The sequence below is a fragment of the Drosophila miranda genome, assembly GCF_003369915.1.
Source record: "Drosophila miranda strain MSH22 chromosome Y unlocalized genomic scaffold, D.miranda_PacBio2.1 Contig_Y2_pilon, whole genome shotgun sequence".
NCBI lineage: Eukaryota > Metazoa > Arthropoda > Insecta > Diptera > Drosophilidae > Drosophila > Drosophila miranda.
Window position 1 is genome coordinate 10,796,695 of NW_022881614.1, and position 17,995 is coordinate 10,814,689.

A 17,995-nucleotide genomic window follows, 5' to 3' on the forward strand; every position below is an offset into this window, starting at 1 on the left:
AAGAGCTGTTATTTGTTTGATTTATACCACAAAATATAAAATATTACAATAATATAATTACACATTTATTTCCTTATTTTAAACAGGTTTATTATAAATTATAAAAATTATGCAAACGCCGTCGGTTCTCGACTTTTTTGTTTATTATAACTAAAACAATGATGTATCTAAATATACAATATAAGAAAAAATATATAAATAAATTTGCATAAATATATGTATATATTTCTTTCTATAAATAGAGGATATGCCTTAAGAATGTTCATATATGTAACTACATATATGTATATACGTAAATACATACATATGTACTTAAAGTCGCCGCTCGAATTGGCTCCCGATTGAAGATCGGTACCCAGGGAACACCACGAGGAGGCCATTATATATTAAATGGGGTCAAAAATTAATCTGACCTTTGAGTAGACTTGATATGACTTAATTTCAAGACTTTTAAGTAATTAAGTCACATCCATGTTCCCCGCCAAAAATTAAATCTGTTAGATATATGTACATACATATGTATGTATGTATGTACTAGAAACTCCAGCAGCGATGTGATGCAGTAGATACGCTCCAGTTTATCATATCTGGCTATGCAGCGGAGCACTGCGGCATGCGTGACGAGGTGGGCACACAACGAGTGCTTCAGGTGTTGAGTACCAGCTGAGAGGACAAAAATCATAATGGTTTAAGTTAAGGTGAAATATCAAGGAGGTAACACTCACTGCAGCGCCTGCTGCATGAGGCAATCGGCCAAATTGTACACATCTCCACTGACGCCTCGGGGCAGCACCTGAAAATCGGAGGCACAATATTTATTAAATTATAAAACATCTATCTATGCCTTTCCTGTCAAGGCTTCATAGGGATTCCGGCCGAATCTCCAAACCAATCAGTGCTATCCTAACTATTGTAAAACTGACATCGTAAAAAAATCAAGTCAGCTTATTTCTGGTCTATTTATTCTGAATTTTGGCAAGAATATGTCCCGCTTAAGTCTCTTGAGCAACCGCGCGCTTCTGCTAAGACGAACCACATTGGCCAGACTATACGGGCCGCTGTCCCCTGAAAGCTGAGAGAGGGTACGCCGCGTACCAATTTAAACAGCCCAAGACATTTTACTATCCAGATAGTAAACAAGAAGCGGAACGTAAGAGTGGCGTTACCACTGAACAAGCGCAACGTCAGCTCGAATATGGCGGCAAGCCAAAGGACTTTTACTACAAGGTCCTAGGCGTCGGCAAGTACGCTACCAGCAAGGAAATACGCAACGCCTACTTGATGCTAGCCAAGCGCTATCATCCCGACAAAATGGGCTCGGGGAGGTCCCTCCAATGCCTATCATATTCTGACAGATGAAAACAAAAGGTTGGAGTACGATCAACTGGGGGGTGTCAAGGACGAGAAGGCGTTCCTCGAGCAAGCAACTGTGAATCCGACGATCTTGGGGCAAAAGCTGGACGAGGCTAAGAAACTTCAGGCGGAGACAGACGCAAACGATGGTGAGCTGTCGTGTCAATGTGTCCTTGCAACCCCTAGATTAAATAGTAGTCTCCCCTCCCGTATAGAAATCAATAATCTGAAGCAGCTGAATGGCAAGAGCTTTGAATTGAGTCTTAGCTTCGAAGAAGCCGCCAATGGGTGCAAGAAGCGCGTGGACATACGCTACCTGCGGAAGTGTGGCAAGTGCGGCGGCCAGTCGCAGTTGATGACGCATCGTGATGTCGGGAAGGAGCCATGCCGACGCTGCAATGGCGCAGGCAAGGTGACCAAGCGGACGGTGACCTTTACGGCCGAAAAGACATGTGAACACTGTAAAGGAAAGGGATTCATCAACCGCCGCGACTGCGAGCCGTGTGGCAACCGCGGTTTCATAGCATCCGGTGTCGAGGTGCTGGTTAAGGTACCGCCTGGATCTAAGGACGGCGATGTTATCACCATCACCATGCTTTTATAAAGCAAACATTGGGTCCAAGTTGTGCGAATTACGGCAGCATGCTATCGCTAAAAAACATATTGCGTCCAATGCAATCATGAACTAAATACCTTTTATTAAAAAGTCCTCAAAAACCAGAGGAGCACGAGACTGCGATTTGTTGTGAAGTGGAAAAATGCATGTCATTACTTAAAAAATAAATATAAATAAAAAAAAGTATATCGTCAAAATTAAAGTATCTATGATTTTGATGTGTTTTTATGTTTAGCTTATTTTTAAACTATTTGTTTTTAATTTTTAGCTTGTTCTAGCTTATTATACCCGATGCTCAAAATGAGTATTGGGGTATATTATATTTGTGGTAAAAGTGGATGTGTGTAACGTCAAAAAGGAATCGTTTCCGACCCCATAAAGTATATATATTCTTGATCAGCATCAATAGCCGAGTCGATTGAGCCATGTCTGTCTGTCCGTCTGTCCGTCCGTCCGTCTGTCCGTCTGTCCGTCCCCTTGAGCGCCTAGTGCTATAAGACTATAAGAGCGAGAGCAACGATGTTTTGGATCCAGATTTCTGTGATATGTCACTGCTACAAGAATATTTCAAAACTTTGCCCCGCCCACTTCCGCCCCCACAAAGGGCGAAAATCTGTGGCATCCACAATTTCGACGATACGAGAAAACTAAAAACGCAGAATCGTAGAAGATGACTATATCTTCTAGAGTGCAAAATCTGAACCAGATCGTATAATTATTATAGCCAGAATCAAGAAAACAATTTCATTTTTTCTCGCCTTGTCTCTCTCTAACACACACGTAGCATAGCCGGCTTTGCTTAGAGTAAAACATTAGCGCCTAGATCTCAGAGACTATAAAAGCTAGAGCAACCAAATTGGGTATCCACACTCCTTATATATCGGACCGAGACGAGTTTGTTTCAAAATTTCGGCACACCCCCTTCCGCCCCCGCAAAGGATGAAAATCTGGGGATATTCACAAATCTCAGAGACTATTAAGGCTAGAGTAACCAAATTTGGTATCCGCACTCCTGTTAGATCTCACTATAAAACGTATATCTCAAAATTTCGCCCCACCCCCTTCCGCCCCCACAAAGGACGAAAATCTGTTGCAGCCACAATATTGCACAGTCGAGAAAACTAAAAACGCAGAATCATAGATAATGATCATATATATCAGATTGCTGAATCTGGATCAGATCAGATCATTTTTATAGCCAAAAGGAACAAATCAATTTGCACTGGCTACGCAGCACCCGACGTCACGCTCAGACTGATTTTCTGTCTCTCTCGCACGCACTCCTTGTCGTGTCGTTTAATATTAGCGGCGTCTGCCGGAGGAGAGCCATACTGACTTAGTATCGGGTATAACTGTAGAGTTGCGGTCTCCGCAGCAACTCACAACGTTCCCCCTCGTTTTTTTCTTCAATCTAGCTTATGGGGACTCTCAAAATCTGGCAGCACTACTACGGGGCGGTGCTCTAAAAAAAAGAAATAGTTTGTCGTTTGAAATGCATACTTAATTTAAACATTATTTAACAGAGTAATTGACAGAGTAATTAAACAGAAAATTTAACAAGATTAGTTTTGAAGCGCTATGCTATTTGTTTTTTAGGTTTTGCGCTCGAAAATGGGATCTTCTGCCTGGGCTAAACTCAGGATCAGAAGACGCTGCTTCATTGAAAGTTTTGTAGATATGTAAACTTTCAAAGTTACTACGTGGTTGCCCACTCCATTCTCGCAGCGTATGCCCTTGCTCTTGATTATTATCTCACTATTTGTCTGCGTTCCTGGGTCAACGCGTATTTCCACAGGCTCGTGGAGGCCGCGAACAGTGAACCTGCCGCCTAAAATGGCTTGCGATATAGTTATCAGCTTGTCACTATGGACATCAAGGCCATATCGGCGAAAGTAGTCGCTGCGTTCGACCACCTGGCGATAATTAACACGTTCTTGGGTATTCGAGTTTTGGATGGTGATAACATCGCCGTCCTTAGATCCAGGCGGTACCTTAACCAGCACCTCGACACCGGATGCTATGAAACCGCGGTTGCCACACGGCTCGCAGTCGCGGCGGTTGATGAATCCCTTTCCTTTACAGTGTTCACATGTCTTTTCGGCCGTAAAGGTCACCGTCCGCTTGGTCACCTTGCCTGCGCCATTGCAGCGTCGGCATGGCTCCTTCCCGACATCACGATGCGTCATCAACTGCGACTTGCCGCCGCACTTGCCACACTTCCGCAGGTAGCGTATGTCCACGCGCTTCTTGCACCCATTGGCGCTTCTTCGAAGCTAAGACTCAATTCAAAGCTCTTGCCATTCAGCTGCTTCAGATTATTGATTTCTATACGGGAGGGGAGACTACTATTTAATCTAGGGGTTGCAAGGACACATTGACACGACAGCTCACCATCGTTTGCGTCTGTCTCCGCCTGAAGTTTCTTAGCCTCGTCCAGCTTTTGCCCCAAGATCGTCGGATTCACAGTTGCTTGCTCGAGGAACGCCTTCTCGTCCTTGACACCCCCCAGTTGATCGTACTCCAGCCTTTGTATTCATCTGTCAGAATATGATAGGCATTGGAGGGACCTCCCCGAGCCCATTTCGTCGGGATGATAGCGCTTGGCTAGCATCAAGTAGGCGTTGCGTATTTCCTTGCTGGTAGCGTACTTGCCGACGCCTAGGACCTTGTAGTAAAAGTCCTTTGGCTTGCCGCCATCTTCGAGCTGACGTTGCGCTTGTTCAGTGGTAACGCCACTCTTACGTTCCGCTTCTTGTTTACGATCTGGATAGGAAAATGTCTTGGGTTGTTTAAATTGGTACGCGGCGTACCCTCTCTCAGCTTTTAGGGGACAGCGGCCTATGTATAGTCTGGCCAATGTGGTTCGTCTTAGCAGAAGCGCGCGGTTGCTCAAGAGACTTAAGCGGGACATATTCTTGCCAAAATTCAGAATAAATAGACCAGAAATAAGCTGACTTGATTTTTTTACGATGTCAGTTTTACAATAGTTAGGATAGCACTGATTGGTTTGGAGATTCGGCCGGAATCCCTATGAAGCCTTGACAGGAAAGGCATAGATAGATGTTTTATAATTTAATAAATATTGTGCCTCCGATTTTCAGGTGCTGCCCCGAGGCGTCAGTGGAGATGTGTACAATTTGGCCGATTGCCTCATGCAGCAGGCGCTGATTGGCTCCACAGCCAATCCAGTGAGTGTTACCTCCTTGATATTTGACCTTAACTTAAACCATTATGATTTTTGTCCTCTCAGCTGGTACTCAACTACCTGAAGCACTCGTTGTGTGCCCACCTCGTCTCGCATGCCGCAGTGCTCCGCTGCATAGCCAGATATGATAAACTGGAGCGTATCTACTGCATCACATCGCTGCTGGAGTTTCTAGTACATCAATACATACATTTGTATGTACATATATCTAACAGATTTAATTTTTGGCGGTGAACATGGATGTGACTTAATTACTTAAAAGTCTTGAAATTAAGTCATATCAAGTCGACTCAAAGGTCAGATTAATTTTTGACCCCATTTAATATATAATGGCCTCCTCGTGGTGTTCCCTGGGTACCGATCTTCAATCGGGAGCCAATTCGAGCGGCGACTTTAAGTACATATGTATGTATGTATTTACGTATATACATATATGTAGTTACATATATGAACATTCTTAAGGCATATCCTCTATTTATAGAAAGAAATATATACATATATTTATGCAAATTTATTTATATATTTTTTCTTATATTGTATATTTAGATACATCATTGTTTTAGTTATAATAAACAAAAAAGTCGAGAACCGACGGCGTTTGCATAATTTTTATAATTTATAATAAACCTGTTTAAAATAAGGAAATAAATGTGTAATTATATTATTGTAATATTTTATATTTTGTGGTATAAATCAAACAAATAACAGCTCTTATTTCATTTCCCGCGCCCTAGTGTACCATACCCCCACCCCCTGCCCATTCTTCATTTATTTTGTGGCAGTAGGTCAGTCCCTCAAAAGACCCAAGACAAGAACCAAACTCAAATTTCAGTTCTAGCGGCCAGCAATACTAAACACACACACGCAAAGTACGTGAGAATGCATGTGCACCCATACACTACAACATGCTGGTGACAAAACAGAACCAGACCTGAGAGAGTTCAAAAAATCTGAAAAAGCATACAATCACATATTTTTGTCGAAACATATTGCGTGTGTACTAAACATGCAAAGATTTTCTCTCTGCGCTCTCTCTCTCATGATGACGTCACTCTGGGGAACTGAACGCGCTAGCCAGTGTGTGACGCTTTCGTTGTATGAACTGGCACATCTATATACTGTATGGTTAGTGATTTCTGAGGGTCGGACGGTATATTTTATCGATAGATCCGCGGTCACACTGTTTACACCTCTACGGTGCGGTGTTGCCATTTTCGCTTATTTTAAGCTAGATTTGGCTTATTTTAAAACCAAATAGCTCGAAAAATATTTGAAATGCTTATAGCTTGAAATCTAGCTTATTCAAAGGTTCATTTAGCTTATTTTGGATTAAAATAATTAGTACAGCAAAATTTTAGTTTTTTGATTTTATTGAAATATTTGTTAATTTTTAGCGGGAAAATCATAAAATTCAATAAAAAACGAGGGGGAACGTTGTGAGTTGCTGCGGAGACCGCAACTCTACAGTTATACCCGATACTAAGTCAGTATGGCTCTCCTCCGGCAGACGCCGCTAATATTAAACGACACGACAAGGAGTGCGTGCGAGAGAGACAGAAAATCAGTCTGAGCGTGACGTCGGGTGCTGCGTAGCCAGTGCAAATTGATTTGTTCCTTTTGGCTATAAAAATGATCTGATCTGATCCAGATTCAGCAATCTGATATATATGATCATTATCTATGATTCTGCGTTTTTAGTTTTCTCGAATGTGCAATATTGTGGATGCAACAGATTTTCGTTCTTTGTGGGGGCGGAAGGGGGTGGGGCGAAATTTTGAGATATACGTTTTATAGTGAGATCTAACAGGAGTGCGGATACCAAATTTGGTTACTCTAGCCTTAATAGTCTCTGAGATTTGTGAATATCCCCAGATTTTCATCCTTTGCGGGGGCGGAAGGGGGTGTGGCGAAATTTTAAAACAAACTCGTCTCGGTCCGATATATTAGGAGTGTGGATACCAAATTTGGTTGCTCTAGCTTTTATACTCTCTGAGATCTAGGCGTTAATGTTTTACTCTAAGCAAAGCCGGCTATGCTACGTGTAAGTTAGAGAGAGACAGGGCGAGAAAAAATGAAATTGTTTTCTTGATTCTGGCTATAATAATTATACGATCTGGTTCAGATTTTGCACTCTATAAGATATAGTCATCTTCTACGATTCTGCGTTTTTAGTTTTCTCGTATCGTCGAAATTGTGGATGCCACAGATTTTCGCCTTTTGTGGGGGCGGAAGTGGGCGGGGCAAAGTTTTGAAACATTCCTGTAGCAGTGACATATCACAGAAGTCTGGATCCAAAACATCGTTGCTCTCGCTCTGATAGTCTTATAGCACTAGGCGCTGAAGGGGACGGACAGACGGACAGACGGACGGACGGACAGACGGACAGACAGACATGGCTCAACCGACTCGGCTATTGATGCTGATCAAGAATATATATACTTTATGGGGTCGGAAACGATTCCTTCTGGACGTTACACACATCCACTTTTACCACAAATCTAATATACCCCAATACTCATTTTGAGTATCGGGTATAACAAGAAATAGTTCTTATTTTGGTATATCATCCAATTTTGTGTATAAATGTATAGTAATCTTTCGTTGATAAATTTTAGTCATACCACAGTATTGCACATGTTTGCACATTTACATAAGAGAAAATGCCGAAAGTGTCTTATAATCAATATTTCCACAATTTCTGGTTAAATTTTGATGAATTTATGGAGTGTCTACGCAACGTGCCAACTTACCCCACAAAATCGTACAGCTGCTTTTATAAAGCAAAAATTGGGTCCAAGTTGTGCGAATTACGGCAGCATGCTGTCGCTAAAAAACATATTGCGTCCAATGCAAGCATGAACTAACAAAATACCTTTTATTAAAAGTCCTCAAAAACCAGAGGAGCACGAGACTGCGATTTGTTGTAAAGTGGAAAAATGCATGTCGTTACTTAAGAAATAAATATAATTTAAAAAAAAGTATATCGTCAAAATTAAAGTATCTATGATTTTGACGTGTTTTTATGGTTAGCTTATTTTTAAACTATTTGTTTTTAATTTTTAGCTTGTTCTAGCTTATTATACCCGATACTCAAAATGAGTATTGGGGTATATTAGATTTGTGGTAAAAGTGGATGTGTGTAACGTCCAGAAGGAATCGTTTCCGACCCCATAGAGTATATATATTCTTGATCAGCATCAATAGCCGAGTCGATTGAGCCATGTCTGTCTGTCCGTCTGTCCGTCTGTCCGTCCGTCCGTCCGTCCGTCTGTCCGTCCCCTTCAGCGCCTAGTGCTCAAAGACTATAAGAGCTAGAGCAACGATGTTTTGTATCCAGACTTCTGTGATATGTCACTGCTACAAAAATATTTCAAAACTTCGCCCCGCCTACTTCCGCCCCACAAAGGACGAAAATCTGTGGCATCCACATTCTTAAAGATACGATAAAACCAAAAACGCAGAATCGTAGAAGATGACTATATGTTTTAGAATGTAAGATCTCAACCAGATCGTATAATTATTATAGCCAGAATCAAGAAAACAATTTCATTCTTACTCGCTCTGTCTCTCTCTAACACACAGGTTTCATGGTCGGTTTTGCCAATTGCAAAATATGAGTTCAAAGATCTCAGAACCTATAAGAGCCAGAGCAACCAAATTTGGTATCCACACTCCTGTGATATCGGACCTTGATCGTTTCGTGTCCAAATTTCGCCACACCCCCTTCCGCCCCCGCAAAGGACGAAAATCTGGGGCATCCACAAATCTCAGAGACTATTAAGGCTAGAGTAACCAAATTTGGTATCCGCACTTCTGTTAGATCTCACTATAAAACGTATATCTCAGAAATTCGCCCCACCCCCTTCCGCCCCCACAAAGGACGAAAATCTGTTGCATCCACAATATTGCACATTCGAGCAAACTAAAAACGCAGAATCATAGATAACGACCATATCTATCAGATTGCTGCATCTGGACCAGATCAGATAATTTTTATAGCCAAAAGGAACAAATCAATTTGCACTGACTACGCAGCGCCCGACGTCACGCTCAGACTGATTTTCTGTCTCTCTCGCACGCACTCTTTGTCGTGTCGTTTAATATTAGCGGCGTCTGCCGGAGGAGAGCCATACTGACTTAGTATCGGGTATAACCGTAGAGTTGCGGTGTCCGCAGCAACTCACAACGTTCCCCCTCGTTTTTTTTTCTTCAATCTAGCTTATGGGGACTCTCAAAATCTGGCAGCACTACTACGGTGCGGTGCTCTAAAAAAAAGAAAACAACTGAAAAGTAACAAAATTTAGTTACTTAAAAATTTAAAATAAAGAAGTAACTGCATCACGGAAGGAGAGTGGAGTTTGAGCGAGGGATATGAAGGAGAACAACAAAATCCTTCAGCTCATCTATGTATGTGGCGTGGCGAGAACGCTGGTCGGACTCTCAATGGGGCATCAACATAAAGAAGGCAAGCAACAATCAAATAGTTTGTCGTTTGAAATGCATACTTAATTTAAACATTATTTAACAGAGTAATTGACAGAGTAGGTTAGGTTGGTTAGGTTGAGGCGGCTGCCGGGCTCGCTCGGAACCCGTCACACTTAGGCCGGTTTCGGCCCGTTGTGATACCGCATAGGATCATTTCCTTCCTGCGTTGTGAGACTTCCTGTCAGCAATTATCCCAGCCAGATGCTCTCACAAAGTTCGCTATCCTCCTGGGACATAGTTTGGACATCTCTGAGATGTCGTGTAGAAAGGCTGAGCCCAGGTGCTGTAGCCTTCTTCTGCTGAGAGCTGGGCAGGAGCAGAACAGATGTTCCACTGTCTCCTCCTCTTCCTCGTCTCTACAGCTGCGACAAAAATCGTTATGTGGGGCCCCCAGCCTGTTAGCGTGGGTGCCTATTAGCCAGTGTCCCGTGAGGGAACGTGTGACCACGCTGCACCTTTTCCTGCTTAACTTGAGGAGCTCGGAGGTGCGCTTCATGTCCATGGTCGGCCATGTTTGCCGAGTTGTGCGACATCGTGGCACTGTTTGCCACATATCGTTGTTTAGTCGCTTGTATTGCTCCCTTATAATGAGCTTACAGGTGGCCATTGGCATACAGATATCCTCCTTGTCTTGGAGAAGGGGGATTGTAGTGCCAGATCTGGCCAGCTCGTCCGCTATACAGTTGCCCTCGATGTCCCGGTGGCCCGGGACCCAAATCAGGCTAATAGCAAATTGCTGAGCCATCTCGTGCAGAGATTTGCGGCAGTCTGCCACGGTGGCCGAGTTCGAGGAAATCGCGCTCAGCGATTTGATCGCAGCCTGGCTGACGCTATAAATGTTTAGCTTGGTTGCCGTGACGGCAGCCGCTTGTAGGCAGTCTAGAGCCTCCCTGATTGCTATGACTTCCGCTTGAAAGACACTGCAATGATCTGGGAGTCTGAAGGAATGCCTTATGCTTAGCTGTTCAGAGTAGATTCCCCCTCCGACTCTGTCGTCCAGCTTTGATCCATCTGTGAAGATGTTTATGGCCCCATCTGGGCCTGGGAGTCCCTCGAGCCATTCGTCTCTGTGAGGGATGATTGTGTCGAAGGGAGTGTCTGTGTACTCTCTTGGAACTTGGTAGTCTGTTTTTGAGGGGACGGTACTGCTATTATTTAATATGGCTGAGTGACCTATGCACTGTGTCACCCATTGATCTGAGTCTCTTAGACGTATTGCTGCTGCTTCTGCCCGTTCCTTTCCTGCGAGGTCAAGGCTCTGTAGGCATAGGATGGCATTTAGCGCATCATTTGGGGTGGTGCGAAGAGCTCCGCTGATGCATAGGGCGGCAGTCCGCTGGACTTTGCCCAGTTGCTTGGTGATCGCCCTTTTTGATAGGGCCGGCCACCACACCGTAACTCCGTAGAGTAGTATTGGTCTAACTATAGCTTGATATATCCATTGGACTATGCTTGGGATCATACCCCATCTTAGCCCAATAGCTTTTTTGCATGTGTAGAGTGCAGTCATTGCCTTCTTCACTCTGTCTTTGACATTCAGGTTCCAGCTAAGCTTCTTGTCAATTACCAACCCTAAGTAACTGGCACTGTCGCTAAAGGAGAGCCTGCATCCTTGTAGTATTGGAGGGTTGAGGGGCGGGACCTTGTATTTATTTGTGAATAGTACGAGTTCCGTTTTTGAGGGATTTACTCCCAGACCGCGCGATTCTGTCCAATCCGACAGTTGCGCTAGCTTTGTGGACATTAAGTCGCACAGTGTTTGGGGGGATTTCCCCGAGAAGATAATCGCAACGTCGTCCGCATAGGCCACGACATTGCAGCCCCCCCTTCTAGGTCACATAGAATCTTGTTGACTGCTATGTTCCACAGAAGAGGAGACAGGACACCACCTTGCGGGGTGCCTCTGTTGACATACCTTGACTGGGCGGACGATCCCATCGATGATGTCACCGTCCTGCATGTGAGCAATTGATCAATGAGCATCACCAAGTGACGGTCCACCCCCAGGTCAGTCAGGGCTTCTGTAATGGCGCCCGGTACAACGTTGTTGAAAGCTCCCTCAATATCGAGAAAGGCTATGAGTGAGTACTCTTTGTGATGCAGAGATTTCTCTACCGCTGAGATCACTTCATGAAGAGCCGTTTCCGTGGATTTTCCTTTCCGGTAGGCATGCTGTGCGCCTGACAGCAACTGAGGGTGTATAGTTGTCCTCAGTTGCAGCCCGACGAGTCTCTCAAAGGTTTTGAGAAGGAAGGACGATAGGCTGATTGGTCTAAAGTCTTTTGCAGCTGAGTGCGAGGCTTTCCCAGCTTTGGGAATGAAGACTATCTTTGCCTTAAGCCATGTTCGCGGGATTGTACCCACAGCCAGTATCTTCCTGAAGATACCTTCTAGCCAGTTGATGGCCGTATCCCCGGCCTTCTGAAGTTGGGCCGGGATTACCTGGTCTGGGCCTGGCGATTTGAACGGGTTGAAGCTGTTTATTGCCCAGCTTATGTTACCTTTTGTGAGGATGTGATCCATCGAGGTTACCGGTCCCTCTCCTGGAAGATGTGCCGTCTCGATGGTTGTGCACCCTGGAAAATGTGTGTCTAGTAGAATCTGCAGGGACTCCTCACTGGAGTTAGTCCACGTGCCGTCATTCCTTTTAAGATACCCTACCGAGGGTTAGTTTTTGAGAGAATCTTGCGAAGCCTTGCGGCCTCTGACGTTTCCTCAATTTCCGAGAAAAATTTTTGCCAAGAGGCCCTTTTTGCTTTCCTTGTTTCCTTTTTATATAGTGACAGACTGATTTTGTAGTCTGCCCAGTGGCTCTCCTCGTTCGCGCTTTTGGCCCTATTGAAGAGGGTCCTGCAGCTTTTACGTAGGATGTCTATTTGTTTTGACCACCAGGGGGGTTTCTTTTTCCCCTAGGTTTGCTAGAGGGGCACGCTGCCGCGAAGGCTTTGTTGCATGCCTCTGTGAACCTGTTCACTAGGCGATCTAGGTCGTCTTTTGTGTCAGGGCATGATGGTGCTTTGGAGGGGAGTAAGTCCTCCAGGGCTGAGCTATATTTTTCCCAGTTGGCTTTCCTGGGATTAATATAGTCCTTAGGTTTCGGACACTCGAGGGATAGTGTGGTCTCGATGTATCTGTGGTCAGAGAAAGAGTGGTCATCAAGGACTTGCCAACTCTTGACTATGTCTAACAGGTTGGAAGACACTAGGGTGATGTCAATAACCTCCTGTCGATTTTTAATTATAAAAGTGGGGTCGTTGCCCCGATTACAAATAAGTAGATTTGAGTTGAGGATGAAGCTGAAAAGTGACTCACCCCTTACATTTGTGTTCGAGCTCCCCCATTGAGTGTGGTGAGCGTTGGCATCGCAACCTATTAATAGGTCTATGTCCGACCTCTCGCTGTCGCTGGCTAGTTTGCGAACCAGGTCGTTGGGAGGATCGTTTTCCTCATGGGCCATGTAGGACGACATCAGCCTTAGATGTGTCCCTTTCAGCTCTAGGCTTGCCGCCGTGTTGTCGCTATCGCTATAGTTATGGAGCAGAAAGATATTAAGGTGCTTTCTGGCGAGAATGCAGGTGCGGGTTTTACCTTCATGTTGAGCTACAATTATCTTGTACTCCTTCGACCCTAGTCCACAAACCTTGTCTCCCACTATCCAAGGTTCCTGGATCAGGGCTACGTCTGCTCCGCTCTCTTCGAGGCGGAGTATAAGAGCAGCGGATGCCGCTCTACAGTGGTGGAGATTGATCTGAAGGAGCCTCAAGGACATCCTTAGTGTTCTCCACCACTGTAGTGTCGGCATCCGGATCGTCCTCGACTTCCTCGTGGCAACACATCGCCTCGAAGTCGCATCTCAGCGTGCCATCGGTGGAGTAGCCCTCTGGGTCTATCTCTGTGTGATCGTCGGGTGCTTCGATCTCCGAGGCAGCGTCCTGCTCAACTGGCTTGTCGACAGGACGTGCCTCGGCCGCCGCATCCGACTTGTAGACCTTTACGGTCACAGAGCTGAACCCAAAATTGAGCTCGCCTTTGGCAGCCTCAATCGGGGCCAGCGACTCTTTGTTGAGGACGACCACCGCCTGGTTTGTGGGGCCCTGTGTCGTCTCAACTTTGACCACCTTCCAATCTGCTGTTGGGAGGTGGGGGTTGCATCTTTGCAATATTTTTAGGATGCGCTCCGGCTCCTTCATGGAGGCGGGCACCCAGACTCTCGCCCTTGGTCTACTGGGCACTTCGCTCCAGTCTACAGCGACGAGCTTCGCCCCTGTGTAGACTTCCCCGACTTGCGCTACCGCTGCTTTGTACAGCTGTACGGAGCGCTCGTCTTCACAGGCTACGATTTTTATGCAGCCCTGGTACCAGCCCATGTCTTTGCAGACGGGGGGGGGGGGGGGGGGGGGGTCCAGGCTGCTTTTCCAGCAGCTCGAAGCAGCGGTCGGCCAGTGCCGCTTCCACCCACTTCCACTGGTTTCTAGGTATCCGGGAGTCCGCGCTGCCTTTGTCCAGGACGCCAATCAGCGTCCTTTCTCTGGCAATCTGCGCGAATGATGTGTTAGGCAGCACTCTGGAGCGCTTCGGTGTCGGCCCCGGAGTCTCTTGTGAGCGCTGCCTTTTTGGCTGAGGGGCTTCCTTCTTCGGTGCTTCCTTGCCAAAGTTCGGCAGCACCTTCGAGGCCCACTCAACCTTCTTTATCCATTTGTCCGTCGGGCTGGACATCTGGCTTGCGTTCTGCCGACGGAGTATATTGCCAGCACTCCTTCTATCGGCATATGTAAAAGATTTGGCTTGGACACTAGTAGATGGTGACTCATCACCCGCCACTTTACCAGCAGGCAGAGCAGCCGCAGGATTGCATAGCCACTCTGCCAAGGTATCGATTTTGGGAGCCAATTCACCACCCACCCCGACACCGGGATGGGACCCCTTTGGGCTCTCCCTAGCATCTTCCGCCGCGCAGGTTTTCCCTGCTGATTTGCGGGTCGGGCCAGGCCTTTGGGCCGCTGCCTTCCCCTGTTTGGGATTGCTCCCTGTTGGCATTTGGGGAGTGCCAGACTCATTTTTTTTGTTTTTAAATTCTTCCATTCTTTTCCCACGAGCTGCAGAGAAGGGGTACGGTCCGTCCGGGCAGAGATCCACGTTGCCCGGATAAGGCATACTTAGAACAGGGGGCGGCCAAGTCCCTGAGCTCTCCGTTAACGACTGGGCTAGTTTTATATACCGGGCCCCCAGCCAGGCTGACTCTCGGCACGGGTCGAATAACACTCTTAGTCCGGCCCGGTGTGAGCTGAATGTGGGGGGTTGGGATGTGGGTAGGTAGTGTGTAGGGATAGGGGAGTGTGTGAGCTACTTATACGAGGCGGCATTACAAGCACATCGTCAGTGTTGCTACTTCGCGAACACCCGCTGGCTGTCCGGGGCTGCTTATTTTCGGTACTCTCCCTAGGGTTGTCCGATTATTCGCAGCTGACCTACCTATATGACCTGTATATAGGTAGGTCGTTCGCTATCCGCAACCTGCGACCCGTCCGGTGGCCTTAGCTAGGCCCCCTTTGAGCCACCTCACGAGCTCATCAGACCAGAAATTGACAGAGTAATTTAACAGAAAATTTAACAAGGTTAGTTTTCAAGCGCTATGCTATTTGTTTTTTAGGTTTTGCGCTCGAAAATGGGATCTTCTGCCTGGGCTAAACTCAGGATCAGAAGACGCTGCTTCATTGAAAGTTTTGAAGGTATTAAACCTTCAAAGTTACTACGGGGTTGCCCACTCCATTCTCGCAGCGTATGCCCTTGCTCTTGATTATTATCTCACTATTTGTCTGCGTTCCTGGGTCAACGCGTATTTCCACAGGCTCGTGGAGGCCGCGAACAGTGAACCTGCCGCCTAAAATGGCTTGCGATATAGTTATCAGCTTGTCACTATGGACATCAAGGCCATATCGGCGAAAGGAGTCGCTGCGTTCGACCACCAGCCGATAATTAACACGTTCTTGGGTATTCGGGTTTTGGATGGTGATAACATCGCCGTCCTTAGATCCAGGCGGTACCTTAACCAGCACCTCGACACCGGATGCTATGAAACCGCGGTTGCCACACGGCTCGCAGTCGCTCTTGATTATTATCTCACTATTTGTCTGCGTTCCTGGGTCAACGCGTATTTCCACAGGCTCGTGGAGGCCGCGAACAGTGAACCTGCCGCCTAAAATGGCTTGCGATATAGCACCTCGACACCGGATGCTATGAAACCGCGGTTGCCACACGGCTCGCAGTCGCTCTTGATTATTATCTCACTATTTGTCTGCGTTCCTGGGTCAACGCGTATTTCCACAGGCTCGTGGAGGCCGCGAACAGTGAACCTGCCGCCTAAAATGGCTTGCGATATAGTTATCAGCTTGTCACTATGGACATCAAGGCCATATCGGCGAAAGGAGTCGCTGCGTTCGACCACCAGCCGATAATTAACACGTTCTTGGGTATTCGGGTTTTGGATGGTGATAACATCGCCGTCCTTAGATCCAGGCGGTACCTTAACCAGCACCTCGACACCGGATGCTATGAAACCGCGGTTGCCACACGGCTCGCAGTCGCGGCGGTTGATGAATCCCTTTCCTTTACAGTGTTCACATGTCTTTTCGGCCGTAAAGGTCACCGTCCGCTTGGTCACCTTGCCTGCGCCATTGCAGCGTCGGCATGGCTCCTTCCCGACATCACGATGCGTCATCAACTGCGACTTGCCGCCGCACTTGCCACACTTCCGCAGGTAGCGTATGTCCACGCGCTTCTTGCACCCATTGGCGGCTTCTTCGAAGCTAAGACTCAATTCAAAGCTCTTGCCATTCAGCTGCTTCAGATTATTGATTTCTATACGGGAGGGGAGACTACTATTTAATCTAGGGGTTTCAAGGACACATTGACACGACAGCTCACCATCGTTTGCGTCTGTCTCCGCCTGAAGTTTCTTAGCCTCGTCCAGCTTTTGCCCCAAGATCGTCGGATTCACAGTTGCTTGCTCGAGGAACGCCTTCTCGTCCTTGACACCCCCCAGTTGATCGTACTCCAGCCTTTTGTTTTCATCTGTCAGAATATGATAGGCATTGGAGGGACCTCCCCGAACCCGAGCTCCATTTTGTCGGGATGATAGCGCTTGGCTAGCATCAAGTAGGCGTTGCGTATTTCCTTGCTGGTAGCGTACTTGCCGACGCCTAGGACCTTGTAGTAAAAGTCCTTTGGCTTGCCGCCATCTTCGAGCTGACGTTGCGCTTGTTCAGTGGTAACGCCACTCTTACGTTCCGCTTCTTGTTTACGATCTGGATAGTAAAATGTCTTGGGTTGTTTAAATTGGTACGCGGCGTACCCTCTCTCAGCTTTCAGGGGACAGCGGCCTATGTATAGTCTGGCCAATGTGGTTCGTCTTAGCAGAAGCGCGCGGTTGCTCAAGAGACTTAAGCGGGACATATTCTTGCCAAAATTCAGAATAAATAGACCAGAAATAAGATGACTTGATTTCTTTACGATGTCAGTTTTACAATAGTTAGGATAGCACTGATTGGTTTGGAGATTCGGCCGGAATCCCTATGAAGCCTTGACAGGAAAGGCATAGATAGATGTTTTATAATTTAATAAATATTGTGCCTCCGATTTTCAGGTGCTGCCCCGAGGCGTCAGTGGAGATGTGTACAATTTGGCCGATTGCCTCATGCAGCAGGCGCTGATTGGCTCCACAGCCAATCCAGTGAGTGTTACCTCCTTGATATTTGACCTTAACTTAAACCATTATGATTTTTGTCCTCTCAGCTGGTACTCAACTACCTGAAGCACTCGTTGTGTGCCCACCTCGTCTCGCATGCCGTAGTGCTCCGCTGCATAGCCAGATATGATAAACTGGAGCGTATCAGTTAACACCCTAAGAGTTCAATACTCTTATTTCCAATTAAAACAGAAAAAAGTATAAAAATTCTTGCCCAATAGCTTATTACCCAATTGTAATAACAATGCGCAAGAATTCTGTCACAATTTACACAAAAAGTAAAAACCATTTCCTGCCTAAAACAAGAACCGAAACATTGTATTTCTGGAAGTGCTTATGCGCTCCACTTCAAGTCGGCACTTCACGAGAAACCATCGCCCCCACCCCGTCTTCGACGTCGCGACTGCGATAATGTCGACAATGCATTTCTGATGACTCCGCTGTTCTTCACCCCCAACATCGACCAGCAACATTGACTTCCTATTGCCGGTCAATAACTGCAACTCCGCTGTCGCCACTGACGCCGCTGCCTACAATAATTCTGAAGAACCCAACAATTCGGCCTCTGCCGAAGTTCCTCTGCCGCGTTCAT

General features: G+C 46.3%; 2 protein-coding genes and 3 pseudogenes across 2 annotated transcripts; 3 read left to right on the plus strand and 2 right to left on the minus strand.

The window, feature by feature from the left end:
* Nucleotides 1-1,026: 1,026 nt before the first annotated feature.
* On the plus strand, nt 1,027-1,957 carry LOC117193482 (annotated as a pseudogene).
* A 1,509-nt stretch (nt 1,958-3,466) lies between these two features.
* On the minus strand, nt 3,467-4,979 carry LOC117193222 (annotated as a pseudogene).
* A 68-nt stretch (nt 4,980-5,047) lies between these two features.
* On the plus strand, nt 5,048-6,109 carry LOC117193020 (mediator of RNA polymerase II transcription subunit 24-like). The gene is made up of 3 exons (XM_033397737.1): nt 5,048-5,157; nt 5,220-5,348; nt 6,098-6,109. The coding sequence occupies exons 1-3, from the start codon at nt 5,122-5,124 to the stop codon at nt 6,107-6,109; spliced, it is 177 nt and encodes a 58-aa protein (XP_033253628.1). The 5' UTR covers nt 5,048-5,121.
* Nucleotides 6,110-9,404: 3,295 nt separating this feature from the next.
* LOC117193223 (mediator of RNA polymerase II transcription subunit 24-like) lies at nt 9,405-17,570 on the plus strand. The gene is made up of 3 exons (XM_033397976.1): nt 9,405-9,639; nt 17,302-17,388; nt 17,451-17,570. The coding sequence occupies exons 1-3, from the start codon at nt 9,580-9,582 to the stop codon at nt 17,553-17,555; spliced, it is 252 nt and encodes an 83-aa protein (XP_033253867.1). The 5' UTR covers nt 9,405-9,579; the 3' UTR covers nt 17,556-17,570.
* Nucleotides 15,291-17,156, minus strand: LOC117193221 (annotated as a pseudogene).
* Nucleotides 17,571-17,995: the final 425 nt, after the last annotated feature.

Excerpts from the sequence above, each read along its gene's own strand:
- LOC117193020 (XM_033397737.1), top strand. The coding sequence starts at position 5,122 with ATGCAGCAGGCGCTGATTGGCTCCACAGCCAATCCA. Across the intron at positions 5,158-5,219 it reads TTGGCTCCACAGCCAATCCA|CTGGTACTCAACTACCTGAA; the intron begins GTGAGTGTTACC and ends TTGTCCTCTCAG.
- LOC117193223 (XM_033397976.1), top strand. The coding sequence starts at position 9,580 with ATGTATGTGGCGTGGCGAGAACGCTGGTCGGACTCTCAATGGGGCATC. Across the intron at positions 9,640-17,301 it reads GGGGCATCAACATAAAGAAG|GTGCTGCCCCGAGGCGTCAG; the intron begins GCAAGCAACAAT and ends TCCGATTTTCAG. Across the intron at positions 17,389-17,450 it reads TTGGCTCCACAGCCAATCCA|CTGGTACTCAACTACCTGAA; the intron begins GTGAGTGTTACC and ends TTGTCCTCTCAG.